The sequence below is a fragment of the Mustela erminea genome, chromosome 13, assembly GCF_009829155.1.
Source record: "Mustela erminea isolate mMusErm1 chromosome 13, mMusErm1.Pri, whole genome shotgun sequence".
NCBI classification, from domain to species: domain Eukaryota; kingdom Metazoa; phylum Chordata; class Mammalia; order Carnivora; family Mustelidae; genus Mustela; species Mustela erminea.
In genome coordinates, this window is record NC_045626.1 from 55,170,534 (window position 1) to 55,183,662 (window position 13,129).

General features: G+C 37.9%; 1 protein-coding gene across 7 annotated transcripts in view; it reads right to left on the reverse strand.

Annotated features, from left to right (window-relative positions):
* Positions 1–13,129, reverse strand: part of L3MBTL4 (L3MBTL histone methyl-lysine binding protein 4) — a 453,724-nt gene that overhangs the window by 227,740 nt on the left and 212,855 nt on the right. For all 7 annotated transcript variants that reach the window (XM_032309584.1, XM_032309585.1, XM_032309583.1 and 4 more), the window contains 2 exons: positions 8,555–8,640; positions 6,367–6,477 (listed from right to left, as the gene is read on the reverse strand). In XM_032309584.1, coding sequence (XP_032165475.1) covers positions 6,367–6,477; positions 8,555–8,640 — 197 coding nt within the window. The remainder of the gene's footprint in view (positions 1–6,366; positions 6,478–8,554; positions 8,641–13,129) is intronic.

Here is a 13,129-nt window from a genome sequence, read left to right on the forward strand (position 1 = left end):
ATTCTGAGAATAGGAAAATGCTAAGCACATCAACAGCAGCACGTGGGCACCACGTCTGAGTTAGCCAGCTCTCACTTCACTATTGCTGCTGTTTGTTGCTACTAGAATTACACTAACGCACCTTTACCCGGGAGGGCATTCTATCTTCCTAAACCTGTCTGGAAATCAGGGTTGACACTAATTTATAGTCTCACCTACTCTTAAAAAATATCTTTTCATTAATTGGTCATAATATTTTTGAAATTAGTCCCAGTCTCCTTCCCAAATGAAGACAGTCATCAATCACTGTGGTACTGTAATGGGCATTAATTAGAAGTTTAACTCAAAGGACAGTCATTTTTAATGTTAGTATCTTGTTCTGTCCTCATATTTCAAAATCATTTTCAAAAATGCATCCCAGCTAGGGACAGTGGAAAGAGAGATGATATATTCCAATTCTGCTCCCTTTTTGACAGATAATTAAACTAGGACTCATAGGGGTCAAGCAACTTTCTCGAAGCACAGGAAACCCTTAATTAAAATGAACATTTCCTGACTTGTATTTGGACTTTTGCTTTGCACTAATCCACCTGCAGGCTTTTTCAGACAAAAGCTTTGAACTTATTGGCCTGAATGAAAATTCAAAATAGTTTCTAGTCATACAAGTAGACAACTTACCATGACAATCTCTCTTGGTCATGATGCTCTTATTTCATTTAGAAATGCCACAAATACATCCAGTTAATGCATTAAATATGAAAAGACTTGCCGAAGACACTCAATTTATTAATGATTCAGGAGAACTTCCTAAAGCATCTATTTGGAATACATTTATAATTCATTTCACAGCTTAGCTGTGGTCCCACAGGGCAAATATTTATCAAATATTTCTCTGTTTTAAGTCCTCCTTTTACATTTATTTGTAGAAGAATAGATTTTTTTTCCCAAATAAAGGCTAAACTTCCTAAAAGCATCCATCCATCTATTGTAATTTAATGTGCATTTCCTGATAAGGTGACAGTAATGGGCTTTCAAACATAACAGAGTACACTGTGCAACCAAACAAAAGAATAATTATTAAACATAATAGCTGGCTATAAATTGAACACGATACATGCTGAATACATCATAAATATTTATTAGAGTAACTATGGTAATTAATAAACACAGTAATCAACACAAGGGGAAACAACATCTGAAAACTCTCCCAAGGCAAGAAAAGCTTCATAACTCGGCTACTGGTGAACGATACACGACCAGCAGTCTGAAAATCAGAAGATCTGGCTTGACTAGTACCAGTGGACTTAAGAGTGCGAGAGTGGAGAATATCTTGAATCAGGCTGCCACTGCTCCAACCCACCGACACAGACAACTGATGGTCTCTACTTCCCATGTTTTATCACAACTACAAGGGAGTATCTGAAAAGAGAGCATTGGCTTTGGAGCTAGAAACATCTAAGTTCGCACCCAGTTCTTCCCCCTGACTGGGAAACCTGGCTCAAATTACTTAAAGTCTCCATGTCAACTGTAAAAAAGAAATAGCATACATGTGTGAGAGTTTTGTGTGACTAGACTCACCGTGGTGGTCCTTTTACAGAGTGAAGAAATAGCAAATCACTATGCTGTACACCTGAAACTAGTACAGCGTCACATGTCAGTTAGACCTCAGTAAAAATGTAAGTTTAAAAAAAAAGTTGCTGTGTAGATAAAGGTACACTATGTCACATACTTAGCTAAATATCTGGAATAAAGTCCATACTCAGTAACTGGGCCTTCTTACTGTACTGGTAATACTTCTGTGACATCTGAGCCTGACATCACACCTACTGCTGTTATTACTTCCACTAGCACAACCACTAGGAAGTCACTGGATCCCACTCCTTTGGCCAATGTATTGTTAGTGGTCTTATGTCAACAGTAATAATTCAGAATCTTCGTATCTATACACATAGGACCACTAGGCTAGCTAAAACATGAAAAAGTAAACAAAAATGCATAATAGTAAATGTTGGTAAGGATGTAGAGAAACTAAAACCTTCATATACTGCTCATGAGAATATAAAATGGGGCAATCACTATGGGAAACATTTTATGTCAAAGAGTTACCGTATGACTCTCAGCCATTCTACTCCTAGAGATATATACCCCAGAGAAAGGAAAACATGTCCACCCAAAAACACACACAAATGTTCATAGCAGCATTACTCAAAATAACCAAAAAATGGAAATGACTCAAATGTCTATCGATGATGAATGGATTAACAAGATGTGGTAGATCTACACAATGGAATACTATTCAGAAATAAAAAATGAGAGCTCTCTGCTGGGCAGGGAGCCTGCTTCCCTTCCTCTCTCTCTGCCGGTCTCTCTGCCTGCTTGTGATCTCTGTCTGTCAAATAAATAAATAAAATCTTAAAAAATTATTAGAAATAAAAAATAATGAAATATGGATACATGCTACAAGATGGATGAACCCTCAAAACATCATGCTAAATGAAAGAAGCCAGGTACAAAAGATCATATCTTATGTGATTTCATTTATAGGACATGATCAGAATAGGGCAAATCCACAGAGACAGAAAGTCGACTACTGATTGCCAGGGGCTGGGAGGAAGTGTAGACTGAGGAGTTATTCGTAGGGGTATGAACTTTCTTTCTGCGGGGGGATGACAAGGTTCTAAACTTAGATAGTGGTAATGGTTGCACAGCTCTGGGAATACATTCAAAACCAGTGAATTTTATGGTGTGTGAATTATATCTCAAAAAAGCCACTTTAAAAATAGAATTAATCAAGCACACAGGGCAACAACATATCTGGGGAGTGGCAGAAAAGAACAAAACTAGTCTTCCAGATATCCTTCACTCTGCCAGGGAGTGCCAGAAGCACCACACAAATCTCCTGGGAAGACCGGCAATGTGGGCCCAGCACAAAGGACAAAGTAGGGTGGGTGAGGAGCGAACTTGATCCCCACCTTCCATACCCGCTCTCCCATCATGAAGTGGGATATTTATGATAACAAGCAGAACCTAAGATAAGAAGGAGTAGGAAGATTCTAAGCTCTAGAGTTGAAAACCTCTGTGCAGAAGCTGGGGTATAAACTGGTTCCCCACATTCTAGTTTGTAACCCTGGACCCATTAGTTAACCTCCCTGGCCTTCAGTTTCCTCATCTACAAAACCAATCTGATAACCACACCTCGTGTCCCACGGTTGCTGTAAGGGTACCCTAATGCACTGGAAACCCTTATGAGATGTCATCTGATACAAACTGCTACTGTTGTCATTATCATCTCCACTGGCATTGTTCTTTGGTGCAACAGGCTGACTCTACTCTCCAAAGTCAGACAAGGCGCTGCAGCACCATCCCATAGACACACACCAGCCCTCCCACGGGAACTCCAGCCATGCTCACCACGGTGCATGGTCTTGTTCCTTCCCCCATCTACTGATGACAGCTACTTTGATGAGGCCTCTTCCTTAACACAGACTATAAAGGCACCCAAGGAGAGCAGCACCAGACATTTGCATTGGCAGGTAAGAGCAGCAACCTGAAGTGTAGACTCAGGTACATTTTCGGGTGTTCTTCACTGAATCAGCCAACAAGGTAGGCATTGTTAACCACAGTGCTTTACAGATAAAGGAAAGTTCAAATACACTGAGTAACCACTAAGTTAGTAACGTTAAAGAAGTCGGAACTGAAATTCCAACTCAGATCTGTGCATCTTATGACACTTTCCAGTACATTATGCGGAAGTGGATTTCCAATGGAAGAGTAATTAGGAGAGGGATGAAGAATGAGGGAAGAGTACTTATTGACTAATACAATTATTTCACACACTCAAGTAACAAGATGCCAGAGTATATGCAATGCCATTTGTTTCTTCACTCATTCAGTTCCCATTCAATCACACATATATTAAGCAACTATTATGTGCCAGTATCAATGATAAAAAACAGTCTTGGAAGGAAATAGACTTTAAAAGAGAAAATTATAATAAATTTTTTTAAAAATAAAAAAATATAGAAGAATATGGTTAGCACATTAGTAAATGAACAGAGGAATGTGCTTGACAACGAGGAGATCAGGGAAGTATCTACTGCGTTCCCAATGGCAGAGCTAGCCCCATCCACAGCCCTCAACTTCTTTAAACAAGAATTCAGAGGAGAATACCATATGCTCATTTTTAAATGCCTCTCTCTCCTCTGGAACAATGATGAATGGAATTTGAAGCCAAACTTCTGAATCTTCTCTATGATTTTTTCTATTTGGAAAATTGCCAGCCCGCAATCCTTCCCCCTATACCTCATGGGACAAGACAAGCATGGACCCAACTGGAGGACTGACTAGGGGAGGGTACAGAATGGAGGGTCCCTGGCAGAAGGGTCCATCCCAGGAATGGGCTGCAAGAGGGCAGAGGCTGTCTGTGAGACCAAAAGTGAGCCACAACCCATAAGACATTTTTATCTATTTCAGGACTGATAACATTCTGACAGACTGAATGGTATGTGGAAGTAATTCATTTCACATTTTATAAAGCATATTTCCCAGGACTGAGAGCGACAGCTGCATAAACACATCTTAATGTAGACCTAAAATCCTAATGGGATCTCCACTGTGCTCACAACCACAGAGGTAACACTTAAGGTTCTAATCCTGTCAGAGGGACCATGTACTTTCCAACTCTTTCCCTATAGGCTATAGCAAAGGACAAGGCAATTACCATGAAAGAGAAAGAATAAGAATAAGATACATGAAATATTCCTTTGGAAGGACCAGCTAAATTCTCAGAGATTTGAAAGGATCAATGTTTAGATGGTAAATAAGAAATACACTAAATTCATTTTAGGAACTTACGTTTTTTCAAATATTTTAAGGTCATGTGTTAACCCAATATGTGCACATAAATAAGGTGGCAAATATATCCAACAAATAACACAATATCTATCTTATGAATCAGAAGAAAATAATCTGTCAATTGAAATTCTAAGATTTGATATATTATTAAGATCGAATTTTTCCTACAAATCCCATGATTTTATAATAAAAGTTAAATGAGAATTCAGAGAAAAAAAACCTGAGGCTCATTTTCGATGACAAAATATTCCTGAATTTTGGGGTGCCTGGGTGGCTCAGTAGGTTCAGCTTCCAACTCTTAGTCTCAGCTCAGGTCATGACCTTGGAGTCATAGGAGCGAGCATCACATGGGGCTCCATGCTCAGCATGGAGACTGCTTGGGATTCTTTCCCTCTTTCTCTCCCTTCCCTCTCTCACACTCTTTCTCTTTCTCAATGTCTCTTTCGAATAAATAAGTAAAATCTTTAAAAAAAAATTCCTGAATTTATAAAGAATTTTTGATATTCAAAAGTCATTCTCAGAATAAGTGCTATAAGCGTAAGCAATAAAGAGCCACAAATAAGAATTTAAGCAAAATTCAATATAAAACAAAACATTAGAAATAAGATATGTGGGAGAAAATACCTATCATGTATTAGTCCTGAATAGTGCTCAGCATAATTATTTTCATTTGTCAAAAGAATAAAAGATATTTTTAAATTCTTGATAACCAATTGTGAAATACTCATCTCTAAACTTAACTAAAATGTATGTACTGATTATCCTTTATGAGATGAAACAGAAATTGTTTTCAAATTTGGCATATAGCAAATAAGATTTATTTTAATCATAGAGAATTGTATATCAAACTTAAATGCCTCTTTCTTGATGGTGCCTATTTAAAAGCAGTTGACTTGAATCTTTTTATTAGTATGAAACAAACTGTGTTTGGATGGAAAATCATTTTGAACTGTCATATAGTGTAGATTTATTAAATACAACAATGTTTAGCTGTATATTAAGAAAATGGAAATGCTTCCATTTTAAGAAAATTTCATTTTGAAAATGTGTGCATTTAAAAAAGTAGATTTCATAATAAGGACAGTATGGAAATCTGGTCACCAGATATTTACTTCAAAAATCTCAATTTTTGTTTTAGCTACAGTGACTAAAGTCCTTTTGTCCATTTCTCTCTGATCTAACAAAGAACAGTAGAAAACAAAGCCTTGATTGTTAAGGTATTTAATGACTTTTTTAAAAAGCTGATAATAGCAATAAAAATGAAGCTTTAAAAAAGAAAAAAGAAAAAGCATATAAAGTCTAAACAGCAAACTCAAACAGGAACATGTTAGAATGCCCCTCAAAATCAGCTGTGGGCAATCTACACATTCCCCTTGTCAGGTGCACGTCAGCTGGCCATCTCTCTACCCAGGAGCTGGGACTAGGAATGGTGTCAGTGGAAATCTGCTCCTCCCACTGTGCCAAAAAAATCAGAGCCTTGAGGGAGGGGCGGGTACTGGCCAGGAGAGCAGTGCACTGCTCAGAAGTACATACCTTTACCCGTTGGTCATCCACATCGATGACTGTAGCCACGCGAATGAGCCTGGGGTTCCTTCTGTCTACCGCTTCAAGTCTCATGCTTGGCAGAAAACCGTGGGGTGTCCGCTGGAATGTCAGAAGAGTAAAGTCAGCAAAACTCAACTGCTCAGACACGCGTGTTTTCTAAAGTGCAACTGTTCTGACTTTGCATTCAGACCCTAATACAACTGCAATTTAGGTTGAAAGGCACCTAGGGCTAATGCATGCTATTTTATCCAATCTTATTCATACTTGTGAGAGGAGAAAGAATTTTTTGGTAATTTTCAAGATAGCTAAAAAGAGATTAAATCATAAATTCATTAAATGATCACAAGATTTGAAAAAGCTTCTAAATGATTAACTAATTGTTAAGTTTTTTTTTCCTGAAATTAACTTAATAAATTAAGAAACTGTTGACTATTGTCACTGCCCAGTTTTGGAGTGTGTGGCCCAAAGACAAAATTATTTAGTAAACAATTAGAAAGGATAAACATAATCCTTTATAAATCTAAATTTTAAAATAGATAAAACCTGCATGACTATCACAGCTAAACTGTTTTAAAACCATACCCCAATGTATTTAAAACCATAACCTGTGCTTTTGTTACTTACCTGTAACCTAAGTATGTTAAAAACTGTATTAATAAATTCAAGCTTTCTTCCAACTCTTAAAATGCTAGGAACCAGGAGTCTATAATGATGGACACTCAGAAAACACTAAAAAAAAACTCAATGGGAAAAAATACACTGAGACTTACGAAGTCACTGACCCCAAGGAAATTTAAATACCAAAATCAAAGTTGAAAGACAACTCAGATAGTGTTCATAGGCTGGCAAAAATTTCACTTCGAAAGCTATTACATACGAAAGTATTCACCTGACTTCACTACAAATGAAACTGCATTGAATTCCTCAAATCTAGAAATGACACCAGAAAAATAAAACCTTCATGATTCATGAGTAATAAATAGTTAAATATTTCCCCAGTACCTCATCTGTTTCTCTCCAGCTTTTGTGGAAGCATATTTTCTTCCAAAATGCATTATTACACCTACTAAATGGAGTACACGGACTATAATTAGGCCTTTGATGCTTGAAAATCTTTCCGATCTCCCCAAGGTCACTGTCCCGGTAAGAAAGGTAACAGTTTCATAGTGCAGATACCAAAGATATATAGCTTGAGATGAAGCCATAATAACCTTTGTCAGAGCCTGGAAGTTGCCTTTGTAACTAGATCATAATTTTGTTTTCTTGTAATTTTCTTCTTGGAAAAGTAAAATGAGTTTTGACAGAAAGCAAAAGAGAAAAAGATAATACAAGCAGCTGGTATTCTGCTTATTGAGTTTCTGCAATTCTCAATGTCCTTCCAAGCGCTCTAGGACTTCTAGCCTTCTTAATTTGGTTACATTTCTTTTTCAAATCCAGCCTACTGTATAATCATTTTTTAAATGAAATAACATTTTGTTTCAAACCCCTTGTGATCCCTAGAAAACTTTTCATAAATGAAATCGTATGTGGAAGCTCACTATATAAAATACTGATTAAAGATGAGTCAGGAAGCCCGGAGCACACAGCTGAAAGGGAACAACTTGAAAACCACTTTAGACATATAGATCTCTAACTATACTATCAATGCACTGTCTTTTACCAAATAATTTATGCTTGGTTCAACCCTGGAATAAATGTATAAGGACAAATTTGAGCTTAAAAACTGGTGTTCTAACAAATGCTAAAAGCAATGTTTCCCTCAAAATGTATAAAACTAGAACACACACAGGCTCCATTACAATTCACTGATTTTATCATGGTGTCCTGAACATTCAGACAGTCCCCGAGACTATGAGAGCACAGAGTTCCCACTTCATGGACGGATACAGGCAGAAATGAAGGACCCCACCAGCTTCTGAGGTTAATGAGGTGACTTTCACTGCACTAGAGTGGGCTACCAGGATTTTCGAGTAAGGAAACCATTGTTAACTTTTGTGTAGAGGAACCATTGTAAGTGAATCACTTCCTTTGCAGTTTTAACTGAAAACAAGGCAAATTGGTTATGAATATTACACTCAACTTTAAAAAGAAAAAATCTAGAATAATTTAAAAACTCTCAAATGAAGTCAACATGTATATTGCTTAAAGGTGAGAGTATACTCAGATACAAACCTACCATTTTAAAAACTTTGGCAGGAACGGCATTTGTTTGAGTAGCTTCCAGATACTCTGTCCAGGAAAAATTTTCTGGATCAGGATAACCTGAAAAAATATATACACATATCAAAAGATTACACATTGACATTTTGATTTCCATGTACTAAGAACCTCACATACATTACCTAACTTGTCTATTTGCACCTCTGAGAGGGAGGTTAAAGGGAGCTCTCATTCCTTAGTTCATTCATTCACCCAACAAAGCCAAGGTAAAATGGTGCTGTGCATACTTGGCAGAGCAAGGTTACACCCAGAAGTCCTTCTTGGAAGTTTGAAAAAAAAACTCAGAATCACTGTCTGACTTCAGACCATGAACTGGTCATCTTTCTTTCTTTCTTTCTTTTTTTTTTTTTAAAGGATCTTATTTATTTATTTGACAGAGAGAGATCACAAGTAGGCAGAGAGGCAGGCAGAGAGGAGGAAGCAGCCTCCCTGCCCAGCAGAGAGCCCGATGTGGGGCTCGATCCCAGGTCCCTGGGACCATGACCCAAGCCGAAAGCAGAGGCTTTAACCCACGGAGCCACCCAGGTGCCCCTGGTCACATTTCTAATTCCTCCCATACCTCCAGTTCCTCCAATACTTCTGTCTCTATTAGGGTTTTATTCTCTTAATTACATCTCTGTAATTGTAATTTCCCAGGTTTACCATTTTTAATTGCAATTAGAAATATATATATTGGTATAACCTGGCATAAAGCACTCTGTTTCAAAAAATTTCTAATTGGATTTCTTGTTTCCCTTCACATTTGTGTTATTTTATTCCTAATTACATTTTGTTACCTATTACTGTGCTGTTTTCTTTTTTTTTTTTTTTTTTTTTTTTTAAAGATTTTATTTATTTATTTGTTTGTTAGAGAGAGAGAGAGTGGAGAACACAAGCAGGCAGAGAGGCAGGCAGAAGCAGAGAGAGAAGCAGGCTCCCCACTGAGCAAGGAGCCGGATGCGGGACTCGATCCCAGGACCCTGGGATCATGACCCGAGCCGAAGGCAGCGGCTTAACCAACTGAGCCACCCGGGCGTCCCTACTGTGCTGTTTTCTTTTTCCTTTAAAGGAATAAGTAGTTAGATTTATTCATCAGCTCTATTGTACTCATTTCTCTTTTCTAATTATTTTATATGCTGCCTTTATTCTTATTACTTTCCTCATATTTCTCTTAAAATTGTTTTTACTTGTCAAATTGAATTATAAAGAAAATTAATTTATTTTCATTTTTAAATAATAGAAGCATTCAAGACTATGAACTTAATCATTGTTGCCCTTGAATACAGTTTCAGACACCTGGACAAACTTTTCTAACATATTTATTTTTCTCACTTTTATTTCTCAAAAATAATTATTGCTACTATCTGTAATTGTCACCTTCATTTAGTCACTGGCCAAATATTTATTTAAGAGGTATCTCAAAGGTTAATTTTTGTAGATGTTTATTTATTTTTTAATTTTTAATTAATTTTTTAAAGATTTTATTTCTTTATTTGACAGAGAGAGAGAAAGAACACAAGTAGGCAGAGAGGCAGGCAGAGAGAGAGGGGGAAGTAGTCTCCCCGCTGAGCAGAGAGCCCGGTGTGGGGCTCCATCCTAGGACCTGAGCTGAAGGCAGAGGCTTAACCCACAGAGCCACCCAGGGACCCCAATTTTTATAGTTGTTTGAAATATTAATAATAGTATCTAGTTCATCACATTTCAGTTTCAGAATGTCACATGGTCTGCCTAATTCCTGTTTGAAGACTTCAGGATTTCTTTTTGGCCTAATATAGGATCAGCAGTCAAAACTTTTCTTAAGTATATACAGATATAGACATATATGTTTTAATGTATAGTATCAGTATGCATTAATTCAATATAAATGGCTATATATTGTTAAAAAAGCTGTTTATTTTTTATTTAAATAAAAAGCCTGAAGCAATATGCTAAAATCACTAAAACAGTTTTTCTGCACAGTGTTCTACTTTCTGATAATTTTTTCTTCATATTTAAACTTTTTACTAAAATAAAATATACTTAAAGAAAAATATACAAATCGAGTAAACTGCTTGAAAACTATTCACAAAATTAACATAGCCCTGTAACCAGAAGCCAGGACACCACCTCCTCACTGTGCGCCCTCCCAGTCACTACCCCCTCTCCACAAAGGGAAACTCTCATCTCTAAGATTAGCTCAGCTAGTTCCATTTTTTCCTTTGTATAAATGGAATCATATGGCATGTGCTCATTTGCGGTGGACAGCTTTTGCTCGGTACTCTGTGTTCATGGGGACTGCTGTATGCAGAATGTTTACTTTCACTGATGTGTAGTAGTCCATTGGGTGACGGTTTCACAATTTATTTTTCCATTTTGTTGGTAATGGTCATTTGGGTAGTTTTGATGTGGGAACTATTAAGGAAAGTGCTGCTACAAACATTCTAGTACATTCTCTGGGTGATACACACTGCAGATGGAACGCATCCAGGAGTAAAACTGCTAGATCATGGGGTGTTTTGCTCCATATTTTGATGTTACATTACTTAACACAGAAAAGGATATGTAATGTTCACTAGTAACTGTGTTTTTTATTAAACACCAAAAAAAAGTCCCCTTTAGACACTTTGATTGCATTTTGCATCAAATTCTTTTTTATTAAAAATTAAATTGTATGCCATCCTGTTACTTTCTGTTTATGTTTTCTTGATAACATTTTCCCCATCTTTTAAAAATTATTTTGTTTCAGGTGCATCTATTTTAAACTTCTGAATGGATTTTGGAAAACATTTACATTTACTTTCAGAACTGGTTTGCTTTATCTCATTTCTATAAACATGTTTTAAACTGGAATTTTTTTTTAAAAAGCTCTCTTAGGATTCCCTTTGTTTTTTGTCCTTGTCTATATGTCCTTGTGACATACCTTCTGTTTCACTATTTCTATGCTTCATTTACTTTTGTAGCTCATATTTTTATATTTTTAATGACTGTCCAAACTCATTCCTTGTATTTCAAATCTCCACATTTCTGCATGGGTTCTGAATGTGTCCATACCTTGCCCCTTCAGCACCACGTCCCCTCCTCCCTGCTCTAGGGTCCCCACCAAGGGCCTGGGCAGCAGAATCTGTGGAATGGTGACTAAAGAAAGCAGTGTGTGGTGGGTTGAGGAACAAGTGAAGTGACTAAGACAGGAAGCAATTAGAGTTGCCCAAGCCCCTTAAGGAAATCTAGCAAGGGACACCTGGGTAGCTCAGTTGGTTAAGGTCAGGATACCAGGGCCCTGGGATCAAGTCCCGCATCAGGTTCCTTGCTCAGCGGGTAAGTTGCTTCTTTCTCTGCCTCTGCCTGCTGCTCTCCCTGCTTCTGCTCTCTCTCTCTCTCTCTCTGATAAATAAATAAATAAATAAAAGGTTAAAAAGGAAAGAAAAGAAAGAAATCTAGCAGGCTGCTATGAAAGAAACCATCTTTTCACCCTTTTTGTGATCAATAAGTAAAAATTTAAAAAAAAATGTCACTTTTTTAAATGTTTCTGAAGCAATAACTGCTTCTATGGCACTCTCCAGAAATGAGTTAGATTTGTATAAAGAAAGGAAAACATGTATTATTTACCTCTTCCCTGTTCAATGAGCCTAAGAAGAGAAGAATGTCTCATTGCCTAGGGAGGCCTACAAAAGCTACCTGCTCCTCCTGCCTTCCTCCAGGACCCCACTACTCTGAGTCCTGCTCCACCTCAGGGTAGGGAGGCAGTAGTGGGGCAACAGAAGAAGAGGCAAGAGCCAGATACTTTCACACAGCTGTGTGGCAATGAGACAGAAGCTTTTCAAGTTTGAATTCCTTCATGTTTCAAGAAATATGTGAGACCACCCCACGGAACAATACCGTTAACCTCTTCACTTGTCTCCAAGAAGCAACACCTAACTGGTTTCCCCTTATTAGTAACTTCTCAACTGAGTATTGCATTTACACTAAGTCATTTATTCCTCACATATGCTGTGAGGCATCCCTGGTCACCGTCAGTTTATTAGTGAGGATCAGAACATTTGTGTCTGACTCCATTATCCACGCACTCAACCACTGCTTCCCCTAATACAGTAACCCAGAGCTCCATGGTCAAAGGAGGTCCATCCTCCAAGGACTCAGGACTGGGAGCGTGAGCTCCCCCTGAAGGCCAAGGTGTAGTATGGCATGGGTGAGAGTGGGAACATCACTGGATTGGATGCAGGCTGTTGATACAAATGAATTTGTTCACATCCCACCTCTTTCCACACTATTGAGACATTAACACTTCTGAAACAGGCAAAAGCTGAGGAAAGATGAGGTCCACACTGTGGCTGTGGGCACAGATGGTTGAACCAAACAAGGGAAATGTATCGGATACTGCAATCAAGGAAGTACAAAGCAAGGCACCTGCCAGGCAGCCCCTGGATTTCCCCCAGGTACTGGCTTTCTCTGGAGAAGGGGAAGACCCAGGTGACAAATATCTTCAATTAACGTTAGCAGATAGCTATGAGGCAACCAGCTGACAGCCAGAGGGAAGAGGAGGTGTGGTGGAGTAGAAGAGCTCGAGCCCCAGGGA